Source organism: Hyla sarda, chromosome 4, assembly GCF_029499605.1.
Source record: "Hyla sarda isolate aHylSar1 chromosome 4, aHylSar1.hap1, whole genome shotgun sequence".
NCBI classification, from domain to species: domain Eukaryota; kingdom Metazoa; phylum Chordata; class Amphibia; order Anura; family Hylidae; genus Hyla; species Hyla sarda.
In genome coordinates, this window is record NC_079192.1 from 316,319,587 (window position 1) to 316,347,114 (window position 27,528).

Genomic DNA, 27,528 nt, shown 5'->3' on the forward strand with positions numbered 1-27,528 from the left:
ATTTTTTGACTGTCTTCTTGCATTGCGATTCTTGTGAGTGTTCACATATTGCGGTTCTGAGTCCCCGCTAGTGTCCGTGGTATCTGAACGATCTGAATTTTCAGTAAACTCCTGGTCAGAAGAACTAAATTTACATGGAGCGATTCTCTGTCGTGGCTTACTTGCGACATTGAATCGCTCTATTCCAGTATTCCGAAAAACCTGGCATTATCAGCTATCTCGGATATACTGATGAGATTTTCTAAATATTCTGTGGATTTGAGACATTACATTATTGAGGTGGTAGATTTTGTGTTAAAACACAATTATTTTATGTTTGGTAACAATTTTTATTTGCAGCGTACGGGTGCTTCAATGGGAGCAAAGTCATCACCAGCTCGGGCTAACCTTTTTGTTTTTTGGTGGCAGGAGCAGTTTATTTTTTCTGACACCAATCCATTTTCCACATGCCTCGCATGGTATGGGAGGTATGTAGATGATGTGGTCATCATTTGGTCGTCCGACCATCTGACCGTTGATGCATTCATGACATATATCAATAATAATCGGTTCAATCTTAAAGGGGTATTCCAGGCAAAAACTTTTTTATATATATCAACTGGCTCCAGAAAGTTAAACAGATTTGTAAATTACTTCTATTAAAAAATCTTAACCCTTTCAGTACTTATGAGCTTCTGAAGTTAAGGTTGTTATTTTCTGTCTAAGTGCTCTCTGATGACACCTGTCTCGGGAAACGCCCAGTTTAGAAGAGGTTTGCTATGAGGATTTGCTTCTAAACTGGGCGTTGCCCGAGACAGGTGTCATCAGAGAGGACTTAGACAGAAAAAAACAACCTTAACATTAATGCTTATGAAGAAATATAAAATCCCATCCCTTCCCCAATATCGCGCCACACCCCTACCCCTTAATTCCCTGGTTGAACTTGATGGACATATGTCTTTTTTCGACCGTACTAACTATGCAACTATGTAACTATGTAACTTCAGAAGGATTAAGATTTTTTAATAGAAGTAATTTACAAATCTGTTTAACTTTCTGGAGCCAGTTGATATATAAAAAAAAATTTGGGCCTGGAATACCCCTTTAAGTCCCAGGATGCCCTTGGTCCCAGTGGGGTTAAAAGGTCAAAAGATTAAAATATATAAACTAAGAAGACACTGTGAAGTACGGGCATATACTCGGCAGGCCTGGAGAAATATTTTTCTAAAAGATGTTTTTATGTACTTGATGTATTTCTAGGTGTATATTAATATTAATATATATATATATATATATATATATATATATATATATATATATTTCAAAGAAGAAAGCAGCACTCCTAAAGCTTGAGTAGGTGCCTCCAGCTAGGATCCGGGTCCAGGATCCTGCATACGTAGTTCCAAGGAAAATGCTGTGGCACTCAAGGTATGGTGAAAAAATGAAAACTATTTATTCATCCCAAATGTGCAAAGAGCGACGTTTCGATGATCTCACACCATCATTATCAAGTGGCTTGATAATGATGGTGAGAGACCATTGAAACGTTGCTCTTTGCACATTTGGGATGAATAAATAGTTTTAATTTTTTCACCATACCTTGAGTGCCACAGCATTTTCCTTGGAACTACGTATGCAGAATCCTGGACACGGACCCTAGCTGGAGGCGCCTACTCACGCTTGGAACTATATATATATATATATATATATATATATATATATATACACACAAATCAAAAAATATGTTGCAGTCTCTTGTAATACCTTTTTTATTGGACTAACAGAATTTTGTAGAGACAAGCTTTCAGGATTCCTCCCTTTATAAAGTCCAATAGCCAAGGACTAATGATCAAAGGACTTTATAAATTATCAGGGAGGAATCCCGAAAGTTTGTCTCTACAAAATTATGTTAGTCCAATAAAAAAGGTATTACAATCTGTATCACTGGACTAATACGGCTACTCACATTTACTATACAGATAAACACATACCTGAAGATGGTTTAGAACCCTGTGATGTCACACATGCTTGTGATGATGTCACCGTAAGCTGTACAAGGAGGTGCGCGCCGGCTACAGTCTCTTCAGTGTGTTTTGCATTCACAACCTGTGGTGCAAAGTGTTTCTTAGAGAGTTTCTATTTGCGATAGAGAATTCAAGATTTTGACCGTTCCTTGTCTGAAGAGAGAACCACAAGGTAAGTCTCAGCCTCTTCTATTCATACATACACAGGGCTTTTTGTTTGACAGTTTTTTTTTTATTGCTGTTGCTTTTTTTTTTTTAGCAAAAAAAAACAAGAAATTAATTTCCAAAAGAAATAACAAAAGTTATATTTCTCATAGAATTGTGACAATACTTGGCTTAGGCATTAAACATAATAAAACGCACAGATAGTATCATGACCAGAGCTTTTTCTTGCAAAAATGCAATTATGCCCAAAAAAGCCCCCAAGAAAAAGAGTCCTAATTCATGAAGTTCTAAAAGATATAAGTCTATGAGAAAGATTTGGTGGTGTAGTAAAAGAATAACAGAAAGATTAGGGCAGAAATATAATAGTATATAATAGAATTCTGTGTGTACTAACAATAGAAATACTCCGGGTACTCCGAAAGGGAAAACATTTTTCAAATCAACTAGTGGCAGAAAGTCATATAGGATACAGATAGATCCCAATGAGGTGGGGTAGGTTCATTATTAGTAAATGTATATAGCAGGATAGCCCAATTGTATCTACAGTATGAAGTTCACATGGCCCAGTGACCATACAGCCAAGCCCTTATAATCCACCATTACTGGGACAGATTCAGAGTTGTCAGATATTACCAGGACCGGACAGGTTCAGGGTTATCAGATATTACTAGGACCGGACAGGTTCAGGGTTATCAGATATTACTAGGACCGGACAGGTTCAGGGTTATCAGATATTACTAGGACTGGACAGGTTCAGGGTTATCAGATATTACTAGGACCGGACAGGTTTAGGGTTATCAGATATTACTAGGACCGGACAGGTTCAGGGTTATCAGATATTACTAGGACCGGACAGGATCAGGGTTATCAGATATTACTAGGACCGGACAGGTTCAGGGTTATCAGATATTACTAGGACCGGACAGGTTCAGGGTTATCAGATATTACTAGGACCGGACAGGTTCAGGGTTATCAGATATTTCTAGGACCGGACAGGTTCAGGGTTATCAGATATTACTAGGACTGGACAGGTTCATGGTTATCAGATATTACTAGGACCGGACAGGTTTAGGGTTATCAGATATTACTAGGACCGGACAGGTTCAGGGTTATCAGATATTACTAGGACCGGACAGGTTCAGGGTTATCAGATATTACTAGGACCGGACAGGTTCAGGGTTATCAGATATTACTAGGACCGGACAGGTTCAGGGTTATCAGATATTACTATGACCGGAGAGGTTCAGGTTTATCAGATATTACTAGGACTGAACAGGTTCAGGGTTATCAGATATTACTAGGACCGGACAGGTTCAGGGTTATCAGATATTACTAGGACCGGACAGGTTTAGGGTTATCAGATATTACTAGGACCGGAAAGGTTCAGCGTTATCAGACATTGGTAACCTCAGGGAAGACGTCTCCATATAAAACACTTATAGAGAAGCGTCTTCTTCTGAGGCTGCGATGGTCTTAGTGTTATCTTGTGGTTCTGTGCTGGACATTTCTGCTCTGTATGAAGGATCTATTGTATAATGACAGGAATGATGACATGTTGTCTAATGTCTTCACTTATCTCTCTCTCTCTAGTGTTTTCAGGCTCTGACCTGTGACCATGGCCTCTCCACAAGACCCATTGCTGAAGGAGGAGGAAGAAGCAATGGAGGACCATAGTGATATGGATGTAGAAAAGGGCGATATCCCTGAGAGGCAGAATCTGCCATCTCTAAGCGTGATGTCCACCGCACGTTCCATCATCACCGTAGTGATCCTCGCCTTTGTTAATTTGCTCATCTATGCAAATCGCTCCAGCGTGGCGGGGGTGCTGCCTTATATACAGAAAGCATATGACACCAATGCTAGTCTGTCCGGCTTATTGAATACATTGTTCATTGGAAGCTACGTGCTGGTCGCACCAATTGCCGGATATTTGGGCGACCACTGTAATAAGAAATATACTGTTTGCGCAGGAGTCATCGTTTGGCTGAGCATGACACTTACCCTGTCCTTCATCCCTGACGGGTATTTCCTGCTCTTCCTGCTGACGAGTGGACTGGTTGGAGCCGGAGAGGCGACTTTCTGCACCATCGCCCCCTCCATCATTGCAGACCTTTTTACAAGTGACCAGCGGACCCGCATGCTGAACGTGTTTTACTCCGTCATACCTGTAGGCTGCGGACTAGGATACATCATCGGGCCCAAAGTGACTGATGCAGCAAGGGGCGATTGGCACTGGGCATTTCGGGTCACCCCTGGCCTGGGCCTCATAGCTGTGGCTTTGATGATTTTGGTCACAAAGGAGCTTCCAAGAACGACTACAAACGGGAAGAAGAACAACAAATCCCAGAAATTTGCCAAATGGGCGACAGATCTGAAAAAACTATTTAAAAATCGAAGCTTCATGTTAACCACCATGGGATCGACGGCTGTATCCTTCATAGTGGGAGCCATAGGTGTATGGGGTCCGTCATACCTGACCCACGCACGAACACTCCTACAAGAGAAGGACCCTTGCCGTGCTGAACCGTGTGACTATCACGACATCCTAATATTTGGTGTGGTTACAGTCGTTTCCGGCATTCTGGGAGTTGTAGCAGGGACGGAGATAAGTAAAAGATATCGCAAATCCAACCCACGGGCGGACCCGCTTGTGTGTGGATGCGCGATGATGCTCTCTGCCCCTTTTCTTCTGTTGGCATTGACTTTTGGCAACATCAGCCTCGTTGCCACCAACATCTTCATCTTCATCGGAGAGACGCTTCTGTCAGTAAATTTCACCCTCATATCTGACATTATACTAAAAGTAGTAACTCCGTGGAGGAGATCTTCAGCCCTGGCCGTGCAGATGACAATCTATCACCTCCTAGGTGACGCCGGCAGCCCGTACCTCATCGGCCTGATATCTGACACCTACGAACGAGGATATGCCAAATCCCCTCTTCTGAAATACCGCAGCCTGGAGTATGCCCTCATGACCTGCACCATAATGGCAGTCATCGGAGGGGCCTTCTTCATGGCCACGGCCCTATATATAGAGAGGGACGAAAAAGAAGCAGAGATGGAATCAGAACCTCCGTCATCCTCCTCCTCCTCACTGCTTCCTGCCGATGAGGACCGCGCTTCAGACTGAGGAAAAGTCATTGCTTACATTTATCTCGTTGACTTCATTAAAAAAAAATTAAGAAAAAAATAACTGCATTTGTTCTATGTTCCACTTTACCCCTTATTCTCTACCCAGAGGCGGACACAGACAGCAGAGGGCCCTTGTGCAAAGAATGTGCCTGTTCCCCCCCCCCCAAAACATCAATTGTTCAGCACCCCCCCCTCCATGTGTCACTCACTCAGGTGAACCCCCATATGTCACTTGCTGTTTAAGTTTCTAATTATTTATTAAGGCCTCCCATATGCCGCAGCTCATTCAAGCCCCCCACATTAGGTAGCATAGATTCCCAACATTAGGTAGCATAGATTCCCCACTTAGGTGGCATATTTTCCTCACATTAGGTAGCATAGTTTCCCCACATTAGGTAGCATAGATTCCCTACATTAGGTAGCAGTTTCTCCACCTTAGGTAGCATAGTTTGCCCATATTAGGTAGCATAGTTTCCCCACATTAGGTAGCATAGTTTCCCCACAATAGGTAGAACAGATTCCCCACATTAGGTAACATAGTTTCCCCACATTAGGTAGCATAGTTTCCCCACATTAGGTAGCACAGATTCCCCACATTAGGTAACATAGTTTCCCCACATTAGGTAGCACAGATTCCCCACATCAGGTAACATAGTTTCCCCACATTAGGTAACATAGCTTCCCCACATTAGGTAGCATAGTTTGCCCACATTAGGTAGCACAGATTCCCCACATTAGGTAACATAGTTTCCCCACATTAGGTAGCATAGCTTCCCCACATTAGGTAGCACAGATTCCCCACATTAGGTAACATAGTTTCCCCACATTAGGTAGCATAGCTTCCCCACATTAGGTAGCATACTTTCCCCACATTAGGTAGCATAGTTTCCCCACATTAGGTAGCACAGATTCCCCACATTAGGTAACATAGTTTCCCCACATTAGGTAGCATAGATTGCTCACATTAGGTAGCCATAGCCCCCCAAACACACAGACAGACACAGAGACACACAGAGACACACTTACCTGCCCTGCACAGCGCTTCTCCTCTCCGGCAGCGGCCTGACGAGTGACGTCACTGACGTCCTCCTGAGCGGGTCTGCAGAAGTACGTCACTTGTACGACGTCCCTCGTCAGACCCCGGTCGGCCGGAGGCAGACTCACTGTCTAAAGTGCCCGCTGCGCTATTATACTCCGCAGCTGCTTTAGAACAGTGAGCAGCGGCGGCGCCAACCCTACCATGAACCTACTAGGCACAAAAAAAAAGGGGGCAGCAAAATGCTGCCCCTGAAAAGTGCCACCTGGGACTTATGGTCCCACCAGGTCCCATGGTAGGGCAAACCAGAGGCGGCTCTAGACTTTGTGAGGCCTTAGGCGAAACTTGAACATGAGGCCCTGCTTTATTTTCTGCTGAAATTACATGGTGGTCCGGCTGTGAGATGGTTATACTGTGACATCACTGTGTATTATCCCTGTACTGTGACATCACTGTGTATTATCTCTGTACTGTGCCATCACTCTGTGTATTATCCCTGTACTGTGCCATCACTGTGTGTATTATCCCTGTACTGTGAAGTCACTGTGTATTATCTCTGTACTGTGCCATCACTGTGTATTATCCCTGTACTGTGACATCACTGTGTGTATTATCCCTGTACTGTGACATCACTGTGTATATTATCCCTGTACTGTGACATCACTGAGTGTATTATCCCTGTACTGTGACATCACTGTGTATATTATCCCTGTACTGTGACATCACTGTGTGTATTATCCCTGTACTGTGACCTCACTGTGTGTATTATCCCTTTACTGTGACATCACTTTGTGTATTATCCCTGTACTGTGACATCACTGTGTATTATCCCTGTACTGTGACATCACTGTGTATTATCCCTGTACTGTGACATCACTGTGTATATTATCCCTGTACTGTGACATCACTGTGTATTATGCCTGTACTGTGACATCATTGTGTATTATCCCTGTACTGTGACATCACTCTGTATATTATCCCTGTACTGTGACATCACTGTGTATTTTTCCTGTACTGTGACATCACTGTGTATTATTCCTGTACTGTGACATCACTGTGTATTATTCCTGTACTGTGACATCACTGTGTGTATTATCTCTGTACTGTCACATCACTGTGTATCATCCCTGTACTGTGACGTCACTGTGTATTATCCCTGTACTGTGACGTCACTGTGTATTATCCCTGTACTATGACATCACTGTGTATATTATACCTCCCTGTACTGTGACATCACTGTGTGTATTATCTCTGTACTGTGACATCACTGTGTATTATCCCTGTACTGTGACATCACTGTGTGTATTATCTCTGTACTGTGACATCACTGTGTATTATCCCTGTACTGTGACATCACTGTGTGTATTATCTCTGTACTGTGACATCACTGTGTGTATTATCTCTGTACTGTGACATCACTGTGTGTACTATACCTGTACTGTGACATCACTGTGTATTATCCCTGTACTGTGACATCACTGTGTATTATCCCTGTACTGTGACATCACTGTGTATATTATCCCTGTACTGTGACATCACTGTGTATTATGCCTGTACTGTGACATCATTGTGTATTATCCCTGTACTGTGACATCACTCAGTATATTATCCCTGTACTGTGACATCACTGTGTATTTTTCCTGTACTGTGACATCACTGTGTATTATTCCTGTACTGTGACATCACTGTGTATTATTCCTGTACTGTGACATCACTGTGTGTATTATCTCTGTACTGTCACATCACTGTGTATTATCCCTGTACTGTGACATCACTGTGTATTATCCCTGTACTGTGATGTCACTGTGTATTATCCCTGTACTATGACATCACTGTGTATATTATCCCTCCCTGTACTGTGACATCACTGTGTATTATCCCTGTACTGTGATGTCACTGTGTGTATTATCTCTGTACTGTGACATCACTGTGTGTATTATCTCTGTACTGTGACATCACTGTGTATTATCCCCGTACTGTGACATCACTGTGTGTATTATCTCTGTACTGTGACATCACTGTGTGTATTATCTCTGTACTGTGACATCACTGTGTATTATCCCTGTACTGTGACATCACTGTCTATTATCCCTGTACTGTGACATCACTGTGTATATTATCCCTGTACTGTGACATCACTGTGTATATTATCCCTGTACTGTGACATCACTGTGTGTATTATCCCTGTACTGTGACATCACTGTGTATATTATCTCTGAACTATAACATCACTGTGTGTTATCTCTATACTGCAACATCACTGTTGATACTTACACTGCACTGTGACATCACTGTATATATTAAGCCTGTATACCCTTATGCCACTGTACATATTTACCTTGCACTGCGAGTGACAATACAGGGTAAATATGCACAGTGACATCACAGTTCAGAGTTAATATAAACAGTAATGTCTCTGTACAGGGACAATAAACAATTTTGCCACTACAGGGTTAATAAACGCAGTGTTGTCACAGTAGAGGGTAACTATACAGTGATGTCATTGTACTGGGAAAATATACACAGTGAAGTCAGCATTCAAGAATAATAAACTGTGATGTCACTACAGGGTTGTTATACACAGTGACATCAAATTACAGGATGAAGCACAGTGATGTCAGTTTATTATGAAGCACAGTGATGTCACAGTTTATAATGAAGCACAGTGATGTCACAGTTTATTATGAAGCACAGTGATGTCACAGTTTATTATGAAGCACAGTGATGTCAGTTTATTATGAAGCACAGTGATGTCAGTTTATTATGAAGCGCAGTGATGTCACAGTTTATTATGAAGCGCAGTGATGTCACAGTTTATTATGAAGCGCAGTGATGTCACAGTTTATGAAGCGCAGTGATGTCACAGTTTATTATGAAGCACAGTGATGTAACAGTTTATTATGAAGCACAGTGATGTCACAGTTTATTATGAAGCACAGTGATGTCACAGTTTATTATGAAGCACAGTGATGTCACAGTTTATTATGAAGCACAGTGATGTCACAGTTTATTATGAAGCACAGTGATGTCAGTTTATTATGAAGCACAGTGATGTCACAGTTTATTATGAAGCACAGTGATGTCACAGTTTATTATGAAGCACAGTGATGTCACAGTTTATAATGAAGCACAGTGATGTCACAGTTTATTATGAAGCACAGTGATGTCACAGTTTATTATGAAGCACAGTGATGTCACAGTTTATTATGAAGCACAGTGATGTCACAGTTTATTATGAAGCACAGTGATGTCACAGTTTATTATCAAGCACAGTGATGTCACAGTTTATTATGAAGCACAGTGATGTCACAGTTTATTATGAAGCACAGTGATGTCACAGTTTATTATGAAGCACAGTGATGTCACAGTTTATTATCAAGCACAGTGATGTCACAGTTTATTATCAAGCACAGTGATGTCACAGTTTATTATGAAGCACAGTGATGTCACAGTTTATTATGAAGCACATTGATGTCACAGTTTATTATGAAGCACAGTGATGTCACAGTTTATTATGAAGCACAGTGATGTCAGTTTATTATGAAGCACAGTGATGTCACAGTTTATTATGAAGCACAGTGATGTCACAGTTTATTATGAAGCACAGTGATGTCCCAGTTTATTATGGAGCACAGTGATGTCCCAGTTTATTATGAAGCACAGTGATGTCACACTTTATTATGAAGCACAGTGATGTCCCAGTTTATTATGAAGCACAGTGATGTCCCAGTTTAATATGAAGCACAGTGATGTCACAGTTTATAATGAAGCACAGTGATGTCACAGTTTATTATGAAGCACAGTGATGTCACAGTTTATTATGAAGCGCAGTGATGTCACAGTTTATTATGAAGCGCAGTGATGTCACAGTTTATTATGAAGCGCAGTGATGTCACAGTTTATGATGAAGCGCAGTGATGTCACAGTTTATTATGAAGCGCAGTGATGTCACAGTTTAAGATGAAGCGCAGTGATGTCACAGTTTATTATGAAGCGCAGTGATGTCACAGTTTATTATGAAGCGCAGTGATGTCACAGTTTATTATAAAGCGCAGTGATGTCACAGTTTATTATGAAGCGCAGTGATGTCAGTTTATTATGAAGCGCAGTGATGTCACAGTTTATTATGAAGCACAGTGATGTCACAGTTTATTATGAAGCACAGTGATGTCACAGTTTATTATGAAGCACAGTGATGTCACAGTTTATTATGAAGCACAGTGATGTCACAGTTTATTATGAAGCACAGTGATGTCACAGTTTATTATGAAGCACAGTGATGTCACAGTTTATTATGAAGCACAGTGATGTCACAGTTTATTATGAAGCACAATGATGTCACAGTTTATTATGAAGCAGTGATGTCACAGTTTATTATGAAGCACAGTGACATCACAGTTTATTATGAAGCACAGTGAGGTCACAGTTTATTATGAAACACAGTGACGTCACAGTTTATTATGAAGCACAGTGAGGTCACAGTTTATTATGAAGCACAGTGACGTCACAGTTTATTATGAAGCACAGTGACGTCACAGTTTATTATGAAGCACAGTGATGTCACAGTTTATTATGAAGCACAGTGATGTCACAGTTTATTATGAAGCACAGTGATGTTACAGTTTATTATGAAGCACAGTGATGTCACAGTTTATTATGAAGCACAGTGATGTCACAGTTTATTATGAAGCACAGTGATGTCACAGTTTATGATGAAGCACAGTGATGTCACAGAGACTACAGAATGTACAACTGTACGTATGATGAAGATGGCGGGATGCTATCGGAACGTCACACATACATGGGGGAATAAAACACTTTGTTTTTGCACCTTATCTGGGAGTGCCGCTGGATCTTTAGTTTTGTAGATAGATAGATAGATGATATATAGATAGATAGATAATAGATATGAGATAGATAGATCAGTGTATCCCAACCAGGGGGCCTCTAGCTATTCCAAAACGACAACTCCCAGCATGTCTTTGGCTTTATGAGCATACTGGGAGTTGTAGTTTTGCAACAGCCGGAGGCCCCCTGGTTGGGAAACACTGCTCTATCTATCTATCAATCATCTATCTATCCATCTATCTCCTATCTATCTATATCATATCTATCTATCTATCTATCTATCTATATCATATCTATCTATCGCATATCTATCTATGATCTATCTCATATCTATCTATCATTTATTTCCTATCTATCATCTATCTATCTATATCATATCTATCTATCATCTATCTATCTATCATCTATTAATCTATATTTCTATCTATCTATCTCATATCTATATATCTATATATCATCTATCTATCTATCTCTCATATCTATCTATCTATCTTTCATCTATCTCTCATCTACCTGAGATAGATATGAGATAGATAGATAAATAGAAAGATAGATAGATACATAAATAGATGGATATGGATAGATGGATAGATAGATAGATATGAGATAGATAGATATGAGATAGATAGATATGAGATAGATAGATAGGAGATAGATAGATAGATAGGAGATAGATGGATGGATGGATAGATATGATATAGATAAATAGATATGAGATAGATAGATATGAGATAGATAGATATGAGATAGATAGATATGAGATGGATAGATAGATAAATAGATAGGAGATAGATGGATAGATAAATAAAAAAAAACTCCAGAAGAGCAGCACAACAAAATTAAGAAAACCAATGCAATGGTGCACGCTGGGTGTGGACCTTGGTGAGAGGTTCACTTGTACTAGAAAAAAGCAAGAGACCAGCAGCACACAGAAAAATTAGTGCAAAAAAGGTGGAGATTTATTGCATTATCCCAGTGTACAAAAGAAGCGACGTTTCAGCGACCTCTCGTCGCCGTTCTCAAGCTCCTTGAAAACGGCGACGAGAGGTCGCTGAAACGTCGCTTCTTTTGTACACTGGGATTATGCAATAAATCTCCACTTTTTTGCACAAATGTTTCTGTGTGCTGCTGGTCTCTTGATTTTTTATTTTTTTTTGGATAGATAGATAGATAATAGATAGATGATTGATATAGATCAGTGTTTCCCAACTAGGGGGGCCTCCAGCTGTTGCAAAACTACAACTCCCAGTATGCTCATAAAGCCAAAGGAATGCTGGGAGTTGTAGTTTTGCAACAGCTGGAGGCCCCTTGGTTGGGAAACTGATCTATCTATCTATATCATATAAATTTATCTATATCATATCCATCTATCTCCTATCTATCTATCTATCTATCTATCTATCTATCTAATCTATCTGTCTATATCATATCTATCTATCTATCATCTATCCATCTATATCATATCTACGTATCTATCATCTATCTATCGATCTGTCTATCATCTATCTATCCATCTATTTATGTATCTTTCTATATATCATCTCTCTATCTATATATCATCTATTTATCTATCTTTCTATCTATCTCATATATATATATATATATATATATATATATATATGTATCTATCTATATATCATCCATATACCTATCTATCTCTCACATCTATTTATCTATCTATCTCTCATCTATCTGAGTTAGATAGATAGATATGAGATAGATAGATATGAGATAGATAGATATGAGATAGATAGATATGAGATAGATAGATAGATATGAGATAGATAGATATGAGATAGATATGAGGATATATAGATAGATATGAGATAGATATGAGATAGATAGATATGAGATAGATAGATGTGAGATAGATATGAGATAGATAGATAGATATGAGATAGATAGATATGAGATAGATATGAGATAGATAGATATGAGATAGATAGATATGAGATAGATAGATAGATATGAGATAGATATATATGAGAAAGATAGATGCATAAATAGATGGACATAGATAGATGGATGGATGGATAGATATGAGATAGATAGATAGATAGATATGAGATAGATAGATAGATATGAGATAGATATGAGATAGATAGATGGATATGAGATAGATAGATAGATAGATAGATAGATATGAGATAGATATGAGAATAGATAGATAGATATGAGATAGATAGATAGATAGATAGATATGAGATAGATAGATAGATATGAGATAGATAGATAGATATGAGAAAGATAGATAGATGCATAAATAGATGGACATAGATAGATGGATGGATGGATAGATATGAGATAGATAGATAGGAGATAGATATATAATAGATAGATAGATAGATCAGTGTTTCCCAACCTGGGGGCCTCCAGCTGTTGCAAAACTACAACTCCCAGTATGCTCATAAAGCCAAAGGAATGCTGGGAGAACAGCTGGAGGCCCCCTGGTTGGGAAACACTGAACTATCTCCCACTGTCTGCTACAACTTTCCCCCTCTCCCCCAAGAAAGTTACTTACTTTAAAAGGGCAGCATCAGCAGTGGGCAGGTAAGTCTTCCATACTGGTGGTGTCCGGGCCTGTATACACACAGCGGGACAGCGGGCCTGCTCCACAAGGTCCAGCATACAGGGGAGTGAGAGAGGGGGAGGAGCTTCCTGTCTGCTCTTCCCAGTCTGCATAGCGCGGCCCCTGCGTGGTGACAGGGCTGCTGGCTGAAGATTTATTTAAAAAAAGGATGCCGGAGTAGATGGCTCCGGGGGGCGTCGGGTGCAGCGGGGGCTCGGGCCCCTTACTGGTGGCCATGAGAGCTGCTAGTGACCTACTGCTGCTAGGGGGGACACAAGGGGGGGGGAAATCATGATGTAGGGGGGGCCGTGGCCCCCTCTGCCCCCCCCCCCAGAGACGCCACTGGCTGCAGGGGTGGTTGAACGCAGCGTCCATCCGGGTGCTGTCAAACTTGCTGTGGTCGGGGAGTATGCGGTGGTATGTGGCCTATTGCTCGCCTCTGGGGCCGGACCTGGAGAGGGCAGCGGGCCCCCTCTCACGCTGGGCCCCTGTGCAGCTGAACCGGCTGCGCAGGCGATATGTCCGCCCCTGATGAGCGGTGTATCAAGGAGCCGGCTTGTTAACTTAATAAATGCGGATTGCAGTGGGTCTCTGGAGAATGACCTGCTGCAATCTGCACCTTAGCCTCTGGACTACAACTTCCAGTTATTGTCCAGGGGCTGAGGTGCAGATCGCAGCAGGTCATTCTCCAGAGTCCCGCTGCGATCCACATTTTCTAAGTTAACAAGCCGGCGGCACATGTGGCTACACTGCGCTGCCAGCTGGCTCCTGTAAACACCTCTCATAATTCATAATCGCCACCGCCGGGAGACAGGAGTTCTGATTGGTGGATAGCTATTCACCAATCAGAGCTCCCGTCTTTCAGGGCGTGGATTCTGAAATGTGAGAGCTGTATACAGGAGCCGACGGGGAGCTTTGTCCCATGATGGGAGTAGTTGTAGTTTAGCAGTGTTTAGGGACGGCTCCTGCATCCCCCGGTTGTCTTAGTAGAAAACTTTCCTACGTGTCCTTTTTGGTGGTGTATTTTTGCCTAAAAAAAACGTATTTGTGCAAAAAACTGCATCTAAACAAAATAAACGCACATGATAAATTAGTATCCACTGTAGACTGCATTCCACAATGCACAAAAAAATAGAGTACTTGCTTTTTGCTCTATCAAAAAAGACACACAAAAAAGACGCAATGAAAGTCAATGCGCAAATTTTTGCGCAAAAAATACACAAGAAAAAGGGGTAAACTCAATTATAAATCTCCCCCACTGAGTATATATATATATATATATATATTCATGTACACATATCTGTCATTTCACTAGGGCTGTAGCACTAACCATAAAACAGTCCACAGTAATGTCTCTATATCTTGTCATATGTCTAATGTATTTTCTCGTGTGTCCTCATGCTCAGGATACTTTCCTGGCCACAAGGTATACCTGTAACCTGTTATGCACGTATCAAACAGTCAAAGGTAACAAATGTCTAGACTAAATTATATATCTAGTGCTCTGGGGAGAAGTGTGTTATGCCAAGGGATTCCAGTAGCCAAGGTATTGGGTAAAAGGCCTCTGGCAGCCCAATCTGTCTTATATTGTGTTAACAGTTGCATAAAGTATTTTATAGTCAAGCGTAACTTTATTTGTCATGTTTCTTGAGAGCGTGTATGGACATTATACAAGAACTCTTTATTTTCATTGTTCATACTAAGGTTCAGCCTGGAAATGGATGCTAATGGCAATGCCCCAGGACTGCATGTGGCCCCTGTGGCCATTTCGTTCCTCCGCCCTCCCGGACAGGGCGTCGAGGGTTACTTTATTCAATTGGGGGAGTTTTTGATATCCCAGTACGGGATGATGTGGCCCCGTATTGTCCTCCTGCCCTATCAGGCAGAGACCCTGCATGTCCCCAGGGCTCCCCTGCAGAATACCCCCATTATGTATATAGGTTTGCCTCATTTAATGTATTGTTGCTTTAATGTTTGTACCACATAATTGCTATCCAGAGGTCTCCAGTGACCCCCCCCCCCCCCCCAAGTGACCCTATGGGCTCCCTGCACAGGCCCCCTATATAACCAGGGGAGGGGCTGCAATCTCTCTCTTAGCACATTGCTACTTCTGCTGAGGTTAAGTCCAGTCAAGTTGTTCCAGTGTCTGTGTCCAGAGCATTGGAGGCCTCCAGCCTAAATTCCTGCAGCCACAAGTCAATCATCAGTAAGTGAAGTCCATCTGTAGTCACCGTGGCCTGCACTTAAGTCAGTCTAACTACTGCAGGTCCCAGCAAGCCTGCAAGATCCCCCTGTATCACCTACCTGGGATATTTGGCTGTACTGCAAAGACTATATCACCTGTCTTGCCTCAGTAAAGTTGCCGTTACCCATAATCTGGCATTGGTGTCTTCATTGCCCCTGCCTAATCCAGGATCAGCGGTATTACCATCGGGTGATTAAGGCTAAACCACGCCCTGGCGTCACGACAAGAAGAGGTTAATACCATCTGCTCCTTGGGCCATAACATCTGCTCTGCATCTACCCTGCACCTCAAACCCCAACACCACAAGTGGTTAGTTGGAATGGTCAGTTAAGCACAGGGTTGTTACATTTCAGCCATCGGACACTGCAACACTCATCATCCCTCACACAAACCAACTACAAGCCTACTTCTGGTGTCCAAAACCTGACAACTTGCCAGCTAAGTATCCATGCTAACTGTCTATCTCCCACTTCTGCCTACCACATTGTTCTTGAGCATTGTAAACCAGCCCTACAAAGGTGGAGGTTCACTAGAGTCCATTCATTTGCCCTCAACACAGTTTAAAGCAGCTACAGCAACAGATCCCCCCCCCCCCCCCCCCGGAATTCCACAGATATTGAGTTGTATTTCATATATTGTATCCATCGCAGAAACGATGAGTGTGTAAATAAAGACTTAATTTCATACTTGGCCTGCTGACTTTGATGTGTTTGTAAACTGAGTCACATAGAGGATGTGAAAGCTAAGGTGATGTAGTTGTCACCTCACGTATATGATTACTTCTTTCATGAGTATTTATTAATACTTAATAAGGTGGTGTTGGTTGAAGTTACATGAGAAGATCTTAAGCCTTGTGTGAATTATTTATCACTTGCAGAAACGGATGAAGACAAAGTGCACAGAAAGCTACATTGACACATTCATGTTTAGTTTTGCAAGAATTAAAAGAATATAGAAGCAAACTTCAGCAGCTTATGGATGAACTGGAGAGAAAATTAAGCCAAAAGTATGAAGACAGACCTAGGAAAGTAAGATTTAAGATCTCATCAGCATTCAGTGGCCGGGTCTTGAAGCAGGTGTTTGAGGATGGCCATGAACTGGAGTCACCGGATGAAGAGTATCCTCACAGTTTTCTACATGAAAGTTTTGAGTCCTCTGAACATTATTACAACCCAGCAGAAATGCATTCACAATTCTATCCAACAGCTCGCCTGACGGCTCAGAGAATAAGTGTTTTCAAAGATGGCACCTCTTACCGACTAGCTGGAGACCCCATGTTTTCTGGTTGTCATGGGATAGGCAAGAGTGTAAGTACAGTGGCTGTGGTTTTTATTTGTCGTACAGTGGCTGTGGTTTTTATTTGTCTTGTTGTTGGCATGTTTTTCAATTAAATTATATCTTCTTTCTTTACTACTAACTCTGACATAACAAACACAGCATAATTCTGTTTTCACACTGTGCAGTAATATAACAGGTTTCATTGTATCCTTTCATTTCCAAGCATTTTCTCAACATTTTGCAAATACGGCAATATGGCTGCAATATATAAATGCTAATGTATACATAAATTTTAGGCTGGACTTACACAGAGTTCATTAAGATAAGGCTCTTTTCGGTGCCCGTTTGTTGTATGTGTTGAGACATCTCCCGGTGTACATGGTAAATCTATCCCTAGATCTCTATTAGGCTAAGTTCTCACTTAATACAATGTAAATTTTATGGCATACATAACTTCAGAAACCTGGGAAAAATAGATACCGACATCCTTATACCACAGTTTGCCCCTGCCTGACCCACTCATTTCAGTGTGCTACAGCGGTCTAAAATATTATTGTTTTTTTTTTTGTGGGACTGAGAAGTGTGGTTGACCATAGACGCCAAGTTAGGACTTCTATTACAGTCTGAGCAGAGCAGTAATTTGACAGTTCGCAAAAAACACAAGAATTGCAGTGTATTTACTTTTCAAGTAATGAAATGTAATCACATAGTGAAGTCTTATACGGGGACTACACGTAGTAAAAAAAAAATGTAAATGGTGTTAAAAATTTAAAATACCCTAAAAGAAAAAAAAATGCTAAAATATGGTCATTAAAAGGTTTAGGTAGTTTGTTTCATAGTTAAAGGGGTACTCCGGTGGAAAACTTTTTTTTTTTTTTTAAATCAACTGGTGCCAGAAAGTTAAACAGATTTGTAAATTACTTCTATTAAAAAACGTAATCCTTCCAGTACTTAATAGCTGCTGAATACTACAGAGGAAATTATTTGACATCACGTGCACAGTGCTCTCTGTTGAAATCTCTGTCCGTTTTAGGAACTGTCCAGAGCAGCATATGTTTGCTATGGGGATTTTCTCCTACTCTGGACAGTGCTTAAAATGGACAGAGATGTCAGCAGAGAGCTCTGTGTTCCAAAAAGAAAATAATTTCCTCTGTAGTATTCAGCAGCTCATACGTACTGGAAGGATTAAGATTTTTTAATAGAAGTAATTTACAAATCTGTTTAACTTTCTGGCACAAGTTGATTTAAAAAAAAAAAAAAAAAAAAAAAAAAAAAAAAGGTTTTCCACCAGAGTACCCCTATAACATTCAACACAAAACGGCTGTCTGGAAATGTTGTGAGATATAGGTTTGCAACATCTGAAGGTCCACAGTTTGGAAGGCATTGATCTAGAAGTTCCCTGCTGTCCTCTTATATATGGATCACAAATAACAGTGACATGTTAACAGGCTATTAGATCCCAGTGATCTGTACATACAGATAAGCAGAGAGGACATACTTTTTCTGATTTTTTTGTTGACGGGAAACCATTTATTTCCCTTCCCAGTCACATCATCGGGTTGGACTGTCAAGTGAACACTTTGATGGTGCAGACTGCACTGTGGATAGAAGCATCAATCTGAGCATATAATGAAATAAACTTTTGGCTCAGGATTCATGCCATTAGCCTGTTCATTTACATGGTGCCAGTGAGAAAAGGGTAAACTCAAATCTATATAATATTACTGCTATTTATGTACTATAATTACTTTACCATAATTCTTTTATAGACATCTGATGTAATAGACTTTGGCAAGATCATAATTTACACCAGTAATTTAAAGATTATAAGAACTCCTGTTATCAACACAGAAGTGTCAGACAATACCAAATGGTCGCCAAAAGAAGGACGGCGAGCGCATCAGAGAGATTTATGTCATACAGCTATGAAGAGCTATGAGAACAGTCTGGTTCACCAACACACCCAGGTGAGAAATATGAAAAAGATAACGCCTTTTCTTCTTTTTTTTTTATTACATACACTGTTTGTGTGTTACACTAGATGTATAGTAAAGGAGATCTCCATCGATATAAATAGTGCAGCATAGATTAGGGAATATTGTCATGATTCTTGCGTATGCCTATTTAAGCTGACATGCCATTTATAGTTTTTTCTGCCAGCTTGACTCCTTCTCCCTCTCTGGTATGACTCTTTTAACAAAGGCAAACATTTTTTTTTAATATCGCTGATTTTGCAAATGCTTTAGGGGTGGAGTCACATCATAATGAATGTACGGTGAGTTCTATCTAAGGGCAGCAAGTGATAGACTAGTGACAAAGATCTTGTGTTAACTAAATCACCTTGCAGAATATCCTGTGTTTTATTGTGTATAATGAGATGCAGCTTTAGCCTTTCTTCCAGTGAGGGGTTACACCCTGCTTGTTCTTATAAGCAGGAGGAATGGGAGATAAGTATCAAGCTGCATATCATAGGACACAGTACAAAAACTGCACATAGCATATAGTATAGACAGGCCAGAGTCAGGAGAGTTGTATAACACTACAGCTAATAGTTGTACAGACTGACCTGCTATATTACTGTCTCTCATATAGACAATGCATTTCGAGAGCGGGCCGCTCTCTTTTTCAAGTCCTTTACAGAAATTACATACAATCAATGCTTTATACATAAAAAGTTTGAAAAAACCCGGGAGTTTTGCAGGATGGGTGACGTAACGCACTTGGAACATCACATCCTGTTCACACAGGTAAGTGTATGTGACCAATCAGAGCATGTGTGAACAGGATGTGATGTTCCAAGTGCGTTACGTCACCCATCCTGCAAAACTCCCGGGTTTTTTCAAACTTTTTATGTATAAAGCATTGACTGCATGTCATTTCTGTAAAGGACTTGAAAAAGAGAGCGAACCACTCTTGAAACGCATTGTCTATATGAATAAAATAACTAAAATCGAATCCACGGTATCCATGGTTCTTTGAAATTTGCGGTGTGCACCCGAAAATTACCTGGCTTTTTTCTTCCCCGCTCGCCCCCCGCCAGTGGAAACCCAAGCATCCTTCAGCCACCCTCCACATCTACTATAGATGTTAAGCTCTGAGCCCAACATCACCAGGTACGTGAGTAATCGGCAACCCCGATTTAACCATCTCACCCCTGGTAACGGCACAAGGCAGTGCCTTCCCCTGTCTGCTTCTTTTTGTCTTTGCATATATCTGCTCAGATTTCATAAAGTAGCATATATAACAGTATATTCTGTCCCAGAAGTCTGAGCAAGTGCAACTTTTAACTCTGTGTGTTTAACCCCTTAAGGACCAGGCCATTTTATACCTTAAGGACCGGAGCGTTTTTTGCAATTCTGACCACTGTCACTTTAAACATTAATAACTCTGGAATGCTTTTAGTTATCATTCTGATTCCGAGATTGTTTTTTCGTGACATATTCTACTTTAACTTAGTGGTAAAATTTTATGGTAACTTGCATCCTTTCTTGGTGAAAAATCCCAAAATTTGATGAAAAAAATGAAAATTTTGCATTTTTCTAACTTTGAAGCTCTCTGCTTGTAAGGAAAATGGATATTCAAAATATTTTTTTTTTGGGTTCACATATACAATATGTCTACTTTATGTTTGCATCATAAAATTTATGAGTTTTTACTTTTGGAAGACACCAGAGGGCTTCAAAGTTCAGCAGCAATTTTGAAATTTTTCACAAAATTTTCAAACTCACTATTTTTCAGGGACCAGTTCAGTTTTGAAGTGGATTTGAAGGGTCTTCATATTACAAATACCCCATAAAAGATCCCATTATAAAAACTACACCCCCTAAAGTATTCAAAAAAACATTCAGTAAGTGTATTAACCCTTTAGGTGTTTCACAGGAATAGCAGCAAAGTGAAGGAGAAAATTCAAAATCTTCATTTTTTACACTCGCATGTTCTTGTAGACCCAATTTTTGAATTTTTGCAAGGGGTAAAAAGGAGAAAATTTTTACTTGTATTTGAAACCCAATTTCTCTCGAGTAAGCACATACCTCATATGTCTATGTTAATTGTTCAGCGGGCGCAGTAGAGGGCTCAGAAGGGAAGGAGCGACAAATGGTTTTTGGGGGGCATGCCGCATTTAGGAAGCCCCTATGGTGCCAGGACAGCAAAAAAAAAACCACATGGCATACCATTTTGGAAACTAGACCCCTCAGGGAACGTAACAAGGGGTAAAGTGAACCTTAATACCCTACAGGTGATTCACGACTTTTGCATATGTAAAAAAAATATATATATTTTTTACCTAAAATGCTTGGTTTCCCAAAAATTTTACATTTTTAAAAAGGGTAATAGCAGTAAATACCCCCCAAAATTTGAAGCCCAATTTCTCCCGATACAGAAAACACCTCGCATGGGGGTGAAAAGTGCTCTGCTGGTGCACTACAGGTCTCAGAAGAGAAGGAGTCACATTTGGCTTTTTGAAAGCAAATTTTGCTCTGGGGGCATGCCGCATTTAGGAAGCCCCTATGGTGCCAGAACAGCAAAAAAAAACCACATGGCATACCATTTTGGAAACTAGACCCCTCGGGGAACGTAACAAGGGGTAACGTGAACCTTAATGCCCTACAGGTGTTTCACGACTTTTGCATATGTAAAAAAAAAAAATTATTTTTTACCTAAAATGCTTGCTTTCCCAAAATGTTTACATTTTTAAAAAGGGTAATAGCGGAAAATACCCCCCAAAATTTGAAGCCCAATTTCTCCCGATTCAGAAAACACCCCATATGGGTGTGAAAAGTGCTCTGCTGGCGCACTACAGGTCTCAGAAGAGAAGGAGTCACATTTGGCTTTTTGAAAGCGAATTTTGCTCTGGGGGCATGCCGCATTTAGGAAGCCCCTATGGTGCCAGGACAGCAAAAAAAAAAAACACATGGCATACCATTTTGGAAACTAGACCCCTCGGGGAACGTAACAAGGGGTAATTTGAACCTTAATACCCTACAGGTGTTTCACGACTTTTGCATATGTAAAAAAATATATATATTTTTTACCTAAAATGCTTGTTTTCCCAAAAATTTTACATTTTTTAAAAGGGTAATAGCAGAAAATACCCCCCAAAATTTGAAGCCCAATTTCTCCCGAGTACGGCGATACCCCATATGTGGCCCTAAACTGTTGCCTTGAAATACGACAGGGCTCCAAAGTGAGAGCGCCATGCGCATTTGAGGCCTAAATTAGGGACTTGCATAGGGGTGGACATAGGGGTATTCTACGCCAGTGATTCCCAAACAGGGTGCCTCCAGCTGTTGTAAAACTCCCAGCATGCCTGGACAGTCAACGGCTATCTGGCAATATTGGGAGTAGTTGTTTTGCAACAGCTGGAGGCTCCGTTTTGGAAACAGTGGCGTACCAGACGATTTTCATTTTTATTGGGGAGGGGGGTTGTATAGGGGTATGTGTATATGTAGTGTTTTTTACTTTTTATTTTATTTTGTGTTAGTGTAGTGTTTTTAGGGTACAGTCACACGGGCGGGGGTTCACAGTAGTTTCTCGCTGGCAGTTTGAGCTACGGCAGAAAATTTGACGCAGCTCAAACTTGCAGCCGGATACTTACTGTAATCCTCCGCCCATGTGAGTGTACCCTGTACGTTCACATTGGGGGGGGGGGGGGGGAAATCCAGCTGTTGCAAAACTACAACTCCCAGCATGTACGGTCTATCAGTGCATGCTGGGAGTTGTAGTTTTGCAACCGCTGGAGGCTCCGTTTTGGAAACAGTGGCGTACCAGACGTTTTTCATTTTTATTGGGGAGGGGAGGGGGGCTGTGTAGGGGTATGTGTATATGTAGTGTTTTTTACTTTTTATTTTATTTTGTGTTAGTGTAGTGTAGTGTTTTTAGGGTACAGTCACACGGGCGGGGGGTTCACAGTAGTTTCTCGCTGGCAGTTTGAGCTGCGGCAGAAATTTTGCCGCACCTCAAACTTGCAGCCGGATACTTACTGTAATCCTCCGCCCATGTGAGTGTACCCTGTAAGTTCACATTGGGGGGGGGGGGGACATCCAGCTGTTGCAACACTACAACTCCCAGCATGTACGGTCTATCAGTGCATGCTGGGAGTTGTAGTTTTGCAACAGCTGGAGGCACACTGGTTGTGAAACACCGAGTTTGGTAACAAACTCAGTGTTTTGCAACCAGTGTGCCTTCAGCTGTTGCAAAAGCTACAACCCCCAGCATGTACGGACAGCGGAAGGGCATGCTGGGTGTTGTAGTTATGCAACAGCTGGAGGCATACTACTTTGGCTGGGGATGCTGGGGATTGTAGTTATGCAACAGCTGGAGACACACTGGATTGCTACTTAACTCAGTGTGCCTTCAGCTGTTGCAAAACTACAACTCTCAGCAGTCACCGACAGCCAACGGGCATGCTGGGAGTTGTAGTTATGCAACCACCAGATGCACCACTACAACTCCCAGCATGCACTTTAGCTGATTGTGCAAGCTGGGAGTTGTAGTTACACAACAGCTGAAGGTACACTTTTCCATAGAAAGAATGTGCCTCCAGCTGTTGCAAAACTACAAGTCCCAGCATGCCCATAAGGGCATGCTGGGAGTTGTGGTGGTCTGCCTCCTGCTGTTGCATAACTACAGCTCCCAGCATGCCCTTTTTGCATGCTGGGAGCTGTTGCTAAGCAACAGCAGGAGGCTGTCACTCACCTCCAACGATCCAGCCGCACAGGTCAGTCCCTCGTCGTCTCCGCCGCCGCCGCTGCTCCTGGGGCCCCGATCCCAACAGGGGCGCCGGGGATCGGGGTCCCCAGCACCCGGGGTGCACGTCCCGCACCCGCTCACGTCCTCCGGAAGAGGGGCGGAGCGGGTTGCGGGAGTGACACCCGCAGCAGACGCCCTGATTGGTTGGCCGGTAATCCGGCCGACGAATCAGGGCGATCGTGAGGTTGCACCAGTGCCACCTCACCCCTGCAGGCTCTGGCTGATCTGTCTCTGACGGCCCCGATCAGCCAATAATTCCGGGTCACCGGGTCACTGGAGACCCGATTGACCCGGAATCCGCCGCAGATCGCTGGACTGAATTGTCCAGCGATCTGCGGCCATCGCCGACATGGGGGGTCATAATGACCCCCCTGGGCGATATGCCCCGATGCCTGCTGAACGATTTCAGCAGGCATCGGGGACCGGCTCCGCTCCAGATGGTTGCGGGGGGCCGGTAAAACACATGACGTTCTCATACGTCATGTGTCCTTAAGGACTCGGAAATGGAGACGTATGAGAACGTCATGTGTCCTTAAGGGGTTAAAGACACACACAAATTGGACTATGCCACAGAACAGATGCTCCTTGAACTTCTACTGTAGGTAGCATCTTTGTCCCACGCTGCCTGGTTAGAGAAGAGAAGAGGACTGGTGGAGGCTTCAGGATGACACAGAGGAGCTGTGGGGAAGCGGGCAATGTCTATGGGCCTTTAAAGCCTCATCTAAGTTAACACTGATTGAACATACTGTAGGTTCAAGTTTGAAAAAAATCTTTTAGGACATCTACTCAATAAGTTATATGTACACCAAAATGGTACCATACAAAAAACATAAATCTTCCAGAATCTGATTATTCCAGCTGAAAAGAAATATGCTATTTTATTACATAGTGCAAGGGTTCAGAAAAGTTCAGCTGACCCAAAGTTACACTTTGCTCTTGCATTAAAGGATTTACAAACCACTGACTGTGATGAAAAGCTAAACACATTTGTACAGATCTCAGTTGCACACCAAAAAGTTAAAACTTTAATTAGATAAGGTTACTCAGATGTAGTAGAAAAAATCTTCCATGTGTCCATTTTTCTCTTCATGAGCAGTGAGACACACTCTTTATACTTCTTTCATACAAGACTTTTTACAGCACAACTTTCCAGTTTTAGCTGACAAAAAAGTATTTAGTCAGCCACCAAATGTGCAAGTTCTCCCACTTAAGATGAGAGAGGCCTGTAATTTTCATCATAGGTATACCTCAACTATGAGAGACAGAATGAGTAAAAAAAAAAAAAAAAAAAAAAATCCATAAAATCACATTGTCTGCTTTTTAAAGAATTTATTTGCAAATTATGGTGGAAAATAAGTATTTGGTCAATAACAAAAGTTCATCTTAATACTTTGTTATATACCCTTTGTTGGCAATGACAGAGGTCAAACGTTTTCTGTAAGTATTCACAAGGTTTTCACACACTGTTGCTGGTATTTTGGCCCATTCCTCCATGCAGATCTCCTCTAGATCAGTGATGTTTTGGGTCTGTCACTGGACAACACAGACTTTCAACTCCCTCTAAAGGTTTTCTATGGGGTTCGGATCTGGGGACTGGCTAAGCCACTGCAGGACCTTGAAATGCTTCTTACAAAGCCGCCCAGACGGTGTATTTGGGATCACTGTCATGCTGAAAGACCCAGCTATGTTTCATCTTCAATGACCTTGCTGATGGAAGGAGGTTTTCACTCAAAATCTCACAATACATGGCCCCATTCATTCTTTCCTTTACATGGATCAGTTGTCCTGGTCCCTTTTCTGAAAAGGTTTCCACCCCCATGCTTCACAGTAGGTATGTGTTCTTTGGATGCAACTCAGCATTCTTTTTCCTCCAAACACACCGAGTTAAGTTTTTACCAATATGTTCTACTTTGGTTTCATCTGACCATATGACATTCTCCCAGTCCTCTTCTGTATCATCCAACTTTTTTTATATATATATATATATATATATATCTATATCAACTGGCTCCAGAAAGTTAAACAGATTTGTAAATTACTTCTATTAAAAAAGCTTCATCCTTTCAGTACTTATGAGCTTCTGAAGTTAAGGTTGTTATTTTCTGTCTAAATCCTCTCTGATGACACCTGTCTCGGGAAACGCCCAGTTTAGAAGCAAATCCCCATTGCAAACCTCTTCTTAACTGGGCATTTCCTGAGACAGGTGTCATCAGAGAGGATTTAGACAGAAAAGAACAACCTTAACTTCAGAAGCTCATAAGTACTGAAAGGATTAAGATTTTTCAATAGAAGTAATTTACAAATCTGTTTAACTTTCTGGAGCCAGTTGATAAATAGAAAAAAGTTTTTTCCTGGAATACCCCTTTAAGCAGGGGAACACGTCTGGCACTGAATGATTTGAGTCCCTGGTGGCATAGTGTGTTACTGATGGTAGCCTTTGTTACTTTGGTCCCAGCTGTCTGCAAGTCATTCCCCAGGTCCCCCCCCCCCCCCCCGTGTGGTTCTGGGACTTTTGCTCACCGTTCTTGTGATCATTTTGACACCACGGGGTGAGATCTTGCGAGGAGCCCCAGATCGAGGGAGATTATCAGTGGTCTTGTAGGTCTTCAATTTTCTAATAATTGCTCCCAAAGTTGATTTCTTTACCCCAAGCTCCTTGCCTATTGCAGTTTCAGTCTTCCCAGCCTGGTGCAGGTCTACAATTTTGTTTCTGGTGTCCTTCGACAGCTCTTTGGTCTTGGCCATAGTGGAGTTTTGGAGTGTGACTGTTTGAGGTTGTGGACAGGTGTCATTTATACTGATAACAAGTTCAAACAGGTGCCATTAATACAGGTAACGGGTGGAGGACAGATGAGACTCTTGAAGAAGAAGTTACAGGTCGGTGAGAGCCAGTCTGTAGGTGACCAAATACTATTTTCAACCATAATTTGCAAATAAATTGTTAAAAAATCAGACAGACAATGTGATTTTATGAATTTTTTTTCTCACTATCTCTCTCATAGTTGAGGTATACCTATGATAAAAATTACAGGCCTCTCTCATCTTTCTAAGTGGGAGAACTTGAACAACTGGTGGCTGACAAAATACTTTCTTGCCCCACTGTATGTAGTCCAGGGTAATACTTTGAGTTGGATGCAGCTGTCAATCGCTGAAAGTAGCACTAGAAAAAATCTGTGTATTTTCTTAATATCCATAAGAGCAGGTAGGACATTTTCATTTATAGTGTGCCCTATTTGCTTTTTCAGGTTGACAAGACCCATGAGTGCTCACAGTGCAAGGGCTCTGGATGTGCACCTTGTTCTCTATGTCATGGGAGCAAGTTTTCAATGTTAGCCAACAGATTTAAAGAATCTTACCGCTCTCTGCGTTGTCCTGCTTGTGATGAGAATGGCTTACAGCCTTGCCAGATGTGTGCTGATGAAACAGAAGAATTTGGAAGACCTATATCTCCTCGACCATAAAAATGTCTTCCTATTAGATTGGAAAGTGTTGGCAATAAAAA

General features: G+C 41.4%; 2 protein-coding genes across 2 annotated transcripts; both read left to right on the forward strand.

The window, feature by feature from the left end:
- The first annotated feature begins 1,954 nt into the window (after positions 1 to 1,954).
- LOC130369529 (protein spinster homolog 1-like) lies at positions 1,955 to 5,345 on the forward strand. Its single transcript, XM_056574889.1, has 2 exons — positions 1,955 to 2,175; positions 3,759 to 5,345. The coding sequence occupies exon 2, from the start codon at positions 3,784 to 3,786 to the stop codon at positions 5,296 to 5,298; it is 1,515 nt and encodes a 504-aa protein (XP_056430864.1). The 5' UTR covers positions 1,955 to 2,175; positions 3,759 to 3,783; the 3' UTR covers positions 5,299 to 5,345.
- An 11,627-nt stretch (positions 5,346 to 16,972) lies between these two features.
- GRXCR2 (glutaredoxin and cysteine rich domain containing 2) lies at positions 16,973 to 27,496 on the forward strand. Its single transcript, XM_056574890.1, has 3 exons — positions 16,973 to 17,305; positions 19,046 to 19,243; positions 27,272 to 27,496. The coding sequence occupies exons 1-3, from the start codon at positions 16,973 to 16,975 to the stop codon at positions 27,485 to 27,487; spliced, it is 747 nt and encodes a 248-aa protein (XP_056430865.1). The 3' UTR covers positions 27,488 to 27,496.
- Positions 27,497 to 27,528: the final 32 nt, after the last annotated feature.

Excerpts from the sequence above, each read along its gene's own strand:
- LOC130369529 (XM_056574889.1), top strand. The coding sequence starts at position 3,784 with ATGGCCTCTCCACAAGACCCATTGCTGAAGGAGGAGGAAGAAGCAATG.
- GRXCR2 (XM_056574890.1), top strand. The coding sequence starts at position 16,973 with ATGGATGAACTGGAGAGAAAATTAAGCCAAAAGTATGAAGACAGACCT. Across the intron at positions 17,306-19,045 it reads GTCATGGGATAGGCAAGAGT|ACATCTGATGTAATAGACTT; the intron begins GTAAGTACAGTG and ends ATTCTTTTATAG. Across the intron at positions 19,244-27,271 it reads TGGTTCACCAACACACCCAG|GTTGACAAGACCCATGAGTG; the intron begins GTGAGAAATATG and ends TTGCTTTTTCAG.